We start from the raw sequence: 12,778 nt of genomic DNA on the forward strand, positions 1-12,778 counted from the left end.
AGAAAAGAAAACAATGGAAGTATCAGTTTTCCTTCCCGTGGAAGGAAAACTGATACTTTCAGTTCGTTAACTGAAAGTATCTACATACCACATAAGTGTTGCTTAAAACACATGGTTTGATGAAGAAAAGTAAAATCTTTAATAAAGTCCTACCAGCGGTTTTTTTTTTTTTTTTAGATGGCTGTAGTATTAAAGTTTCTATTGACAGAATTTTAAATATTTAAATGACAGTTAAGAAGTAGTATAAAATGTACTTTTTTACTTTCCCGGCTAATATATCTAGAATAGGGGAAAGTATGTATTTATAGTTTTTAGGGGAAAGTATGGTAATCATACCAGGTTTTTTTGCAAATCTTTGTATTTTAGGATTCATCTAGACAAAAAGAAACATAAAAAGAATCAAATGTGTGTTGCACTGCTTTTAGCCTTATATCTCAGAATTGAACAAACCAGTTTTCTTCAAATTTCGCTCAAATATTTCTTCTATATGTGTGGGCATTAATTATATTGATTTTTTTTCCAAATTTCATTAGGGGGTGAGGGAAATCATGAAAAAAACAAATTTCGATTTTCTTCATAGACATTTTAGAGAAAACTTTTATTAAAGCAAATTTTTTACCTATAATGCATATGAGTATATAAAACATTTTCAGAAAAATCAACCGTACCTTTTAAAATTAAAATATATGTATTTTGTTCTTTTGCCTATCTCCCTTCAGTTAAGTATTTTTTTTTTAAATTCTTGAAAGTTTATGCTTCATATATAAATATAGGAGGCTACCAAGAAATGTCTTTTTAAATTACAAACCCCAGACTAAAATGCAGAAAAAGCTTTCTTTCTTATCTTAGCCTTTAAAGGGGCTGTTAGATTTGGGGAAAACTTTAATTAAGCAAATTTATTAACCTTAACATTTAACTATATACAAATATTTTTAGAAATTTTTTTATTAATTTGTTTCCATCTCCAAAAAATATTCTCATTTCTGTTTTTGTATTTTTCTTCATTTTCAAAGAACTATTAAAATTATAACAAGTTTTACACCTGCATTATATTCTGGACCCAAAATGAGAAGCACAATTTTTTCCATCACATTCATAAAAGTTATACTCAACCTGAATAGTCAGGGAAGATGTAATACTTTACCGGCTTTTTGTTTAGGTTTTCTTTCGTTATGATTTTAATTTTGTTTAGCCTTAAAACTTATTTATAAAATTTAAGGAATATAATTTTATTTAGTCAAGAAATCTTCCATCTCTTCTTTCATTCTGTTTTCCATATAAAAAAAAATCATAATAGCGGTCTACTGTATAAGTATTGTCTTACTTGTTGAGCTAATTTAGTGTGATTAACACAGTGGCCTTTAGATTGGTGGGTCTCAAGTTTGATTTCTGACAAGGATTTGGTAGTTTTTTACCCATTTCTGTTAAAAAACTTTCCTTACAGCATTTTCAAGAGTATAATACAAAAATAAAAATGCATATGAAAGATATTATTGTTACAGGATCTAGGTACTGAGGTAGTTGATTCAGTGGAGGAAGATTCTGAAAATTTACTATCAAATGATCTTCTGTTTATTAGTGATGAATCAAAGGTAAACAGCTACAATTTACCACAGGTTAATGGTGCTGATTATGAAAATAAAGTCTATTGCAGTATATGTTTAATTAAATTTGAAAATCCATTAGAGCATAGTAAACATGACTGTTGTGTGAGAAATGATATAATTCAGTGTAAGTGTTGTGCTAAATTGTTTAACATGGAAAAAGATGATTTTTCAAATCAGTTTAAAGAAAATAAAAGTAAGTTTAGTTGTGATTCTTGTAATATGACATTTTGCAGCTGTGTTTGTTTAAAAACACATCATTGCGATTTAGATGCAATAAATAAAAATAATAGTTTGTATATCGATAAAGAATTAACACAGCAAAATAGAGATGTTCACAAAAGATTTGAGGGTGAAAGTAATTTAAGGGAACATATTAACAGTCATGATTATGAGAAAACATTTACTTGTAGTTACTGCCCAAAGTCCTTTGATAAAAAATGGAATTTAATGAGCCATATTAATACTCATACCAAAGAGAAAACTTACATGTGTAATTTTTGTCAAAAGTGTTTTTGTCGAAAACACTCATTGAAACGACATATTAATAATGTTCATTCTAGGGAGAAAAAATTCATCTGTAGATTTTGTAAGAAGTCTTTTGATGATATTACTTCTTTAACATACCATAATGACCATGATGGTGAATGCTTGAGGTTTACGTGTATAATTTGTGGAGTATCTTGCAATAAGAAAGGTAATTTAATCAGACATTTTAGTACTCACAAAAAATAAGTTTATTAGTTCTGATCTTTGCCAAAAGTTATGAAAAAAAATTTCCATGATAAAAAAGCAAATTTTATCAATCAGCATTCTTCAAAGTTCAACAGTTTCAATTTTTTCTAAAATCTTTGGAAAAGAAAATTTTTCATGAAACTTATAAATCTGAAAAGTATATTTTTAACTCGTTAAAGATGTTTTATGGAGCATTTAATTTGCAGCATTTCATGCTCTTAATGCGGATTCTAAAAAATTTGTTATTTCTTATTCAAAGTGTAGGTTTTGTTAAGTATCATTTAAATAGATGATTGTAACAACTGTAGAATTTAAAAAAATATAATATTCGATACACGTTTTCTCTATATAATTGATAAATGTTTATAAAGTATCAAAACAGAAAGCAAGGTGGTTTAATAATAATTAAAAAATTTACCATTTTGATACTACTAATATATAATGCTTCTGCAGTAACAAGTGCCACTAATAGCCTATTGTATTACCCAGTATTTTTTTCCTAGTCCACTATTCACTATGTTTTATTTAAATATATATATATATATGAGTAATTTAATGGTAACTGCTTTAATTTTACATTGTTGAATTTTTTTTAATTGTATGTGGGATGGCCAAATTATGAAAATTGCTATAACACAGATCTACAAAAAGAAATGTGTTTTCTGTTACATGCATTCAGTAAGGTGTCTAATAGTATTTTTGTGCCAATTTCAAATCTGCAAACCAAAATTGAATGGAGGGTAGGGTTTTTTAGAAACGGATTTAAAGAAAATCTTATTTTTTAATGAATAAGCCCGTAGTATAGCATTATCTTACCTAATATTTGCTTTAACTAGGCTCTGTTTTAACTTGTAACGTTTTTTCATCATTGATATATCCTGGTGAAAGCATTCATCATGCTCATCGCTTAGATAGGCAAGGTTAGAAAAAACTCTATGTGTATGTAATGTGTATTTTTAGAGGCAAATTACATCTTAATTATTTTTATAGTTTTCAGAAACTTTACTCATCAGTTCTACTTGGTTTTTAGTCTTCTTTTTGTCCAGGAATAATTTAACAGTATTTTGAAATTTTACCCATGCTGCTTTCTCAGATTAATTGAAGCTCCTTTTTAAAGTACAAATACTTTATTAGCTTACATATCTGTGGTTCAAAGAACCACATTGATATTTACCTCACTAGTCCTGGGACACTTGCTCTTAAGGTATAAGAAACCACTGCATTAATAAAATTTCACATCAAACTCAAGTTTTATGTGAAATGGTGAAAGATACTCTCTTCAGATTAACAAAAGGTTGACAAATAACACTTTCTGTGTGGCTGTGAGGCTTCTGTTCACTGTTTTTTAATGTACTGGTTTTTCCTGTCCCTACTGTTCTACTCGCAGAAGAAACAACAGTACTTAGAATAACTGAGCTGCAATACTAATAAAATGGCTATCACATTTTGGTCTCTTCATATACCAAGAATACTTTCCGTATTGTATTGTTGTTAGTAAAATTGTTACACATATCCTTCATTTGTGCTTCATAAGCAAAAAAAAATTGATGGATGTGTTGTAAGGAAATAGGTAGCTTTTGCTGCCTAACATAGAAAAAAAAATTTTTATACATGTTCCAGGAAGTTTCTTCATTTTAATCTTGAAGCTAGTAATTCTGACCTGACAGCATTTCATTTAGCTCTTCTTGAATAATTTGTTAGGTTCTCTCTTCTTTCTTGGAAATCTGGATTCATTTCTTTTTCTTTATTTTCTAAATCTTATCAGGGTTGTATGTCAGTTACCAAAAGAGGTCAGGTTTACCATAATTCCTAAACATCACCACTGTTACTTGACAATCATGATAGGAAGGAACTCTTTATCTTCTCTAACATTATTTGATCCATTCAATTTTTATATTTCCTAGGTTGAGAAGTTTATGTTTCCTAAGTTGAAATTGGGTTTGTAACATGTAATTCAGTTTGTTAACCTCAATTTTTACATGACCATCAACATAATAATGCAGCATAATCTTTCCTGCTATTAATAGGATTGAATTTATCATGGCTCAAAAGATGATTTTGATAGTATTGAATTTTGTGACTTTCTTTTGATACAAAAGAATATCACTTTTCCAGTTTTGATCTACATATGGGAAGGAATCTAAATCTAAATTTGGGTTAGGAATTCTGATCAAATGAACAGTGCTTGTATCGGTGTGGTAATAATTCAGCAAGTCACAGGGGGTGTGGAGCGTCACCATCTACATTTTCAAAATAATGACAACTTAAAAATTTAAATCTTTGAGCACTCTTTTTTGATAGTTGTCTTGAGCAATCGCCATTGATACATTAGAAGGTGCTGAGTTCATCCATTTGAACATTTTGAATAATTTCTTCTTTTGTTTGCAATAGACCTTCATTGTATTATTTTCTTACCTTTATATTCTGTTGGTCAAACCTCAATAGAATCAAGGTCATATATAATTGAGTATTTTTTCACTATTCGCTATATTCACAGGATGTAGTGCTCCTGCACATTGGCAGATTAATCTTATTTATTCCTAAAGTTTTTTTTTTCTTTTTTATGGTATTACTTATTACATGGGTCAGTCAAATATACACCAGGCATTATTTTCATAGCTCACATACAACATGAGTGGGCTAGCTGGAATGATGTTTGATGGTAGAGATGTGCGAACATATCATAAAGTTACTCACAAATGAGAACCCTCTGAAATTTTGACCAGGCTGCATATTGAGATATGATGTTATGTACCCAAGTCTACAACCAGGTCAGCAAATTTGATGGAGTGTGAAGCTGTAGAAAATGAGTCACAACAGGTATTCAAGGGCAAGTGTAATGGATGACAATATTTGATTGTTTTTATTGAAGACAATCTGCAGTTTACAGTTGATGAAACGACTTTGAAAGTGAATGTCAGTTATGGGAGTGCCCGTTTGATTATCACAAAGTATCTTGGGTTTTACAAAATCTGTGCGAGGTTGTTTTTAAGACTTTTGATCTAAAATCACACAAGTTTAACTAGACATTTGCCAGAGGTTCCTGATTCAATTTTGACGAGAGGAAAATAATTTTTTTACGTCAAGTAGTCACATGTGGTGAGACATGGATCCATCACTATATTCCTGAGCAGAAATTTGCAAGTATAAAGTAGAGAGCCTTGCCCTGTAGAGGTGAAAATGCATCAGTCTGCTGGAAAAGCCCTCACTGTCTATTGTGACTGCAAAGGAGTACTGCTTGTCAATTTTCTTCATGAGCATTGTACTGAGAATTTTCCATACTACAGCCACTTGGACAAAATGAAAAGGCTCTATCAGCCAATCAGAGATGTGATTCTCCCTTAAAACAACGCCAGCTTACACAGCCCTTAGCACTCTATGTATAAATTAAACAGAATTTATTGAGCAACCTTAGAACATCCCCCTTCAGTCCAGATTTATCCAATGTCTTTTTGTTTGGGCAATTAAAAGAGGTACTGAGAAAAAATCGATTCCAGAGTGATAAAAGAATAGAGGAGTTCGTCCACAATTGGCTTTTGATGAAATATTCAAACTTTTAAAAAGAAGGATCCATCAATTCCCCAACCCATTGGAAAAAATATGTAGAACTTAAGCGAGATTACTTAAAAAGGCAATATGTTTTGATTTTTATTCTATACCAGTAAATATTAAAAACAAAAGTCCAACTTATATTTGACTGACCCTCGTTGTTTGATAATCTATTTAAGTAACTTAATAACTATATAAGTGAATTAGTGTCTTGATATAAAAATATGTAGACATAGTTCCAATAAATTGAAAGATGTAAATATTTTAGCAGTAGAGTTGGAAATTGTTTATACCATAAATTTATACAAATAAAAGTAATTTTTTTTTTTTTTTTTTTTAATAAAATTAATATTGTGAACTCTTTCAATACATTAATATTTCCTCAGATCACTTTTTTTTGTATGAAATATAAAGATAAATTTTATTGAATGATCATGTTTGATTAAAGCATTAATTCTTTGATTGAACATGGTGGAGAAAACATTCAGTTAGATTTTAGAATCATTCATTTGTTATAAATTTCATGAGGAATTCAAAAAAAGAACTTCAAAATACTTAAGATAAAAAAGGGGAATAAAATTGAATATATTTAATCATCTTTTGTTGAACATATCTGCTAGAAATGTAATTAAAAACCACTTATTAATCACCAAAATTTCAAGCTTAATATTATTAATTTAAGCTGAATCTGGACTTTCATCATGACAGCTGTAAGATCTTTAAATTGATAGATCTGAAAAACTTGTATAAGTTGATGAATTTATAATAACTTTGAAATTTTGGTATGTTCATAGGTGATTTTATTAATTACATTTATACCTAAATTCTGGTGTTAGAATATTTAATATGAATTATTTATCGGGTAAATTAAAAATTGGAAGTATCAACAATAGGCATTTGACAAATGATGCCATTACTGTTGACCTTAATCTCTTTGTATTATAGATGTTGGTAAGAAAATCGAAGAAAAAACCTTTCTATTCTAAGATTAAAATAAAGCAAGATGGAAGCACTTTTAATGGTATTAAACTTCGTAATATAAATTTTTCCCCTTTTGATAAACCGTGAAACTTCTGTTATTTTCATAAGTGGAGTGAAATACATGCATATATAAATTAATTAGTTTCAGCATTTCAGTGTCTTTGTTAGAGCAGCAAAACCTGTTTATATTAGGGAGTATCTGTAACAGTTTTGTTCTGCATCTAAGAAAAGTTATAAATATCAAAAGATTAACATATAATGAAAAGACACTCAGGAGGCAATATAGAAAGTGCAGACAGTTTAAGATTCATCCAGAACATTTCTTTTGTTTCTTATTACCACCTAGGTCCACTGATGTATATGTAGGAATATAAAAACCAGGGGGTTTTTATACACTCATTCCAGTTCAGTTCTTTGTTAAACCTTTCTATAATTTAATCTGTTACTCAATTAGTATATAGTGATCAAAAGGTTATACTACCCATATGGAAAAAAAGTACCTGGAAACCAATGTAAGAAAAAATTTTTAAATTTAATAAATAAATCACTAATTCTGTTATAATATATTTTCAAAACGTCGTACATTTTCAACTATACAGACTTCAACATTTTGTTCATGTTAGCAGCCACTTTTTTTTAATGGTTGCATCAACTATGGAATATTTCAATTTCAGTGTTTCATTTGAATCATTAATTCATGCTAGAACTATTTCTGAATCCGAAAAAAATCTATGGGAGATAAATTTGGCAACTTAGGTGGCCATAGACCACAGGAAATGATTTTTCTCCAAATTTATGTTTTACATTGTGTTTGCTGTATAGGCTGTTGCACTGTCTTGCTGCAACCAGCAAACACATTCATCTTCTTCGAGCAGAACTATGAAGTCAGTTATAATCTGCTGGTAGTGTTAAATATAACCTTTTCTGTTAAAAATATTTGACATTCTAATCTCAGAAATTGCATACCAAATTCCAATCATTTCTGAGTGTAATGTAATCTCATGGAAAAGATGAGGGTTCTCTGCACTTCAGTATTGGTTAGTCTGGCTGTTTACATAATCATTTAGATAAACTATGCCTTGTTGCTAAAGAAAATGTTATCCAACATTTGAGTATTGCTGCAAACAAACACAAACCATTTGCAATAATTGAATTATTTTCCATGATTGGATCTTGCAATTCCTGCATGACTTGATAATTTTAATTTCTCTGCATCTTTGTGAACATGCCATATGACATTACAATTTGCTGATATAGCCTTCTTATTGAGTTTTGAAGTGATCATTCAAAGGATGCATGAAAATATTCTGAAGATTTGTCTTTTACAAGTAAAACTATTGGCCAGCTGAACCGTTTTCATTCATCTGGACCACTGGTTTCTCTAAAATGACTGACTATGCATGAAATTGTTAACTAATTGGATGTGTTTAATTGAGGAAAACCTGCATTAAAGTCTTCCTACAATTTAAAATAACTCTCAAGAATAAATGTAAGTTAAAGTGCGTAAAACACGTGATATACTTTTCATAGCATACTTGCCACTGACAGACAAAGTAAAGAGAGATTTCATGTTTGTAGTGTATAATTAATGCTACTAAGTCAAACATCACCAACCCATTAGTGTCAACCGTAATGAATTCAGGGTTGTCTCAGTTTTCAGTCAACTGTATATTAAGTATAAACCACCTAGAACAGAATATTGAAATAAGACATCTACACGTAATTTTAGTTTTTCTCAAAACATCTTTATTTATTCATCAATATTGATTTTGTTCCCTACAAAGTACTTCTTTTCAGATATAATACATTTGTACCAGTGCTTTTTCCAATCTTCCAAGTAATTCTGGAATGTAATTTCTGGTGTGGTGTTTAGCTCCTTCAACAATTCTGTCTTTATCTTTTCAATGTTGACATATATCATCTTTCATAGTTCTTTTCAGCTTGGGGAATAGGAAGAAGTCACAGGGAGCCACCTCCAGCAAATATGGAGTTTGAGACTTCATAACACTATTGTTTTTGGCCAAAAATTCACAAAAAAGCAGTGAAATACAAACAGTTGCATTGCATGGTACAATTGCCATGAATTTTTTCACAAATCCAGTCGTTTACTTCAGATTGCTTCACACAAATGGTATAGAACTTACCATATTGACTCTGTGACAGCGATTTGGCAATTGTCCATAATCATTTTCTTCACTTTGCAATTTTGTCTTCAGTTGATGTGCTGGGACATCCAGGAAGCTCATCGTCTTCACGGCCCTTTTGGAAATGTTTATACCACTTGTAAATGCTTGTTTTCTTTATAGAAAAATCACCAAAAGCAACATTCAACATTTCCAATCTGATGCTGCACTAAATTCCATTCTTAAAGCAAAATTTAATGAAACATTTTTTTTTCCAAAGTTAAAAATCGCTGGCCATAACAAAACAGTGGTAACCTTTTCAACAGCCAACAATAAACTAAGCATCCAATGTAGCTACCAACATAAATATATGTTAGGGACAAGAGTACCTACACAACAAAAAAAGAATTGTGACAATTGGACTTTACAGACTGGGAAATTAAAAAATTCCACAAATTTTTTGATCAAACCTCACATATTATATGAAGTATAAACTACTAAAACACAGTAATTAGATTTATGTGTTTTGGTGGTTTATATTTCAGATGGGGTACTAGCGTACCCCGTTGCGACTTCGTCCACAATATAGATGTAGCTTCACTCGCAATGCTTTTTTAATAGCAAACTTATTTTTTTATAAATAAAAAATATTAAATCAACAGTATTATATTTAGATTTTCATTAAATACTGATTGATAAAACGGTAAATAAAAATTTTTATGAAAAATACTGAAGGAATATACGATAATCAATGAATTGTTGCCCAAACTTAAATAAAGGAAAACAGAAAATGGAAGATAAGAAAATTGAACAATATTTGTTAGACCAACCCATTTTATGAATGAATTAAAACAGTTCAATATAAAAGTCCAATAAAGATAAACAAACAATTTATTACAATCCCAAATCTAGCATCCCCATCGCGGCTTCACCCATACTCTATGGTTACTTGCGCTTCCCGTCACGATCAGAGGGTCATGGCTCGCTTTGCTCTCCCTTCCCATTTCTCTTTCCCTTTCTCCTTTCTCTTCCTCCATTTCCCTTTCCCCCTTCATCTTTTCTATTTCATTTTCCCCTTCTTCCCTTTTTAGATTTTTCCCTTTCTCCCGTCTGCCTCGGTTTTCAATTCCAGTTGGTTTTCAATGAATCTCTGTATAGGTTCATTTTGCCGCTAAGTAGAAATCATGGTAAAATTCTTTGTTATTCCTAATTTAAGAAATAAAGCCTTTTCTAGACATATGTTTATTATGAACTTTTTTCATTACTTTAAACAGGGAAATACAGCTGTAAAATTTAACAGCATTCTTCTGGAGCACTCACTTACTCATTCTGTCACTCTGCGTACGCACATGATGTATTAATATTAGTTATTTGGCAGATGTAATGAATTACTTCATTTCCATGTTTTACCTGCGCTTTTAATCTCAACCATTTTTTTGCATCTGACATCTTTAATTATTTGCTTTACATATTCTAATTTTTTAATTCCATTTTAATTTAATTATTTATTTATTTTATAAATTTAATTAAAATTAAATTTAATCCCCTTCCTCTTTCTTCTTTTCTTTTTTCTCTTTTCCCTTTCCATTTTCTTTTCCCGTTTTTCCTTTTTCCCTCTTCTTCCCTTTTGCCTTTTTCGATTTTTCCCTTTCTCCCTTCTTCCCCGTGCGTAAATCAGTCCAGTAGTTTTTTAGGCTATAGCGGCCCAGTAGTTATTAGTGTATGTTGTTTTTACATCCAACAGATAGCGCTGTTAACACAAAATTTAGTTTTTTACCGAACCTATTAAACAAACCACCTAATACAGAATGTTGAGATAAGAAATATTGTACCTTAATTTTACATGGTAGTACTTTTGCGGGATCCAGCATCCTCAGTCATGATAGAAATAACTCTGTTATTGCATAATAAAAATATAAAATAATGAAAATTGCATATTAATTTACATGAGTACTGCTATTTGTTATAGTTTTATGAGACAGTCTCCCTCAAACGCTGTTTAATGATTTATCAAACTGAAATTTTGTTTGTATTTATACATGTAGTATTTTTCTAATATATTTAAATTTATGTCATCAGAAATTAATAAAGATGAATAAAATTAATTATATTAGAAAAATATTACTATATAATTACATATAAAATTTCAATTTGATAAACCATAAAACAGTGTTTGAGGGAGAGTCTTTTAAAAACCGCAATAGAAAGCAATACATATATCAATTAATACACAATTTTTATTTTTAGATTTCTATTATGCAAACGGAATTATTTCAATCATGACTGAGGCTCCAGGATCCTATGATAATACAATCATGAAAGATTAAGGTAAGTTATTTCTTATCTCAGTATTCTGTAGTAGGTGATTTATTTAATAGAATTTAAATATAGTTGCTTTCATAATAATTATCCACAAGTGTAGACTACTTTATTTGTGAAACAGCAATTTAAATTGTTGGAAGTTTGATTGCAAACACGTTTCTAAATTATGTTTTGATACCAGACAAGACTTTAGTCATTATACATTTGAAGAATATATTTTTCCTTTTTAATGTTACCAAACTTTTTTCCATAAATTCTAATTTTAGTATTTGACTTACTCAATTCAACTTATTATCTTTTAAAAATATAGAAGTTATCAGAGGCAGTTGTTTTTAAAAATAATAGCTTTTTTGTATTTATCTATTTTTTTTTAGAAAATAAATTAATTATATGCCTTTTGTAAAATAAGATAGATGTGCAAGTCCTTTTTATTGTTAATTTTTATTAATCAAACAGCTATAAATTCAATATACCTATGTTGATTTAAATAAGGCCATATTCTGAAAAGCAGATTAGTATTAGCTTTATTTTCTTTTAGTTATAGATTCAAAATATAATTAGGAATTGACCTTTAAGTTAAACAGTATTATCTGAACTGTTATCAGATATATTAATGCTGTCAATAGAAATGTATTAATTATTATGTATGTAAATGTATACAGTTATTTCAAGGTAGCAGGTAGCATAAAGCACCCATCAGGTTGGTCTAGTGGTGAACTCATCATTGCAAATCACCTGATTTTCAAGTCGAGAGTTCTAAGGTTAAAATCTTAGTAAAGGCAGTTAGTTACTTTTATACAGATTTGAATACTAAATGGTTGTCAGTGTTCTCTGGTGGTTAGGTTTCAACTAACCACACATCTCAGCAATGGTTGAAATGATAGTGTACAAGACTACACTTCATTTACATTCATACATATCGTCCTCTGGAGTAATACCTTGAGTAGTTCCAGAGGCTAAACAGAAAAAGAAAGAAAGAAAGATAGCATAAAACACAAATATTTATTTTTTTTTTTGATAATCTTGATAATCAGCTGTTGCTGATTATCAAGAAAAGTTCTAATGGCTGATTGTTATGGTTTTATTTATAACAACACTTATTCAATTTTTGGTGAATGTTATTTTATGTTTGCTTTATTTATTTATGACACGAGTGTGATTATTAAAGCACTTGAGAATTAAAACCATTAGAGTTCCATTTACGCTGTAAGTTTAGGGCTGGTATCGCTTAATAATCAATCTTTTTTTAATTTCTTCAAGTTAGTGGATTAGTCAGACCAGTAACTGGAGTTTTAAATAAAATAATCATTATATATTTATCTGAATGTCCTTTCTAACAATTTATATTTATACAACATTGAATATATTTGCTTACATAAAAAGTGAGTTTTTTAATTATTAATTTATAATTAAAACTCTCTTACCAACAATTTTTTTTTATGCGTTCAAGCACTTTCGGAATAG

At 29.6% G+C, this 12,778-nt stretch overlaps 1 protein-coding gene across 4 annotated transcripts in view; it reads left to right on the plus strand.

Annotated features, from left to right (window-relative positions):
* Positions 1 to 12,778, plus strand: part of LOC142331139 (zinc finger MYM-type protein 1-like) — a 35,902-nt gene that overhangs the window by 13,264 nt on the left and 9,860 nt on the right. For 3 of the 4 annotated variants that reach the window (XM_075376838.1, XM_075376836.1, XM_075376837.1), the window contains exon 4: positions 1,503 to 1,592. The exons of the other annotated variant lie outside the window; for it this stretch is intronic. In XM_075376838.1, the coding sequence (XP_075232953.1) occupies positions 1,503 to 1,592 (90 nt within the window). The remainder of the gene's footprint in view (positions 1 to 1,502; positions 1,593 to 12,778) is intronic. 4 annotated transcript variants of the gene reach the window in all.

Source organism: Lycorma delicatula, chromosome 10 (genome assembly GCF_047948215.1).
Source record: "Lycorma delicatula isolate Av1 chromosome 10, ASM4794821v1, whole genome shotgun sequence".
In the NCBI taxonomy this organism is placed as follows: Eukaryota; Metazoa; Arthropoda; class Insecta; order Hemiptera; family Fulgoridae; genus Lycorma; species Lycorma delicatula.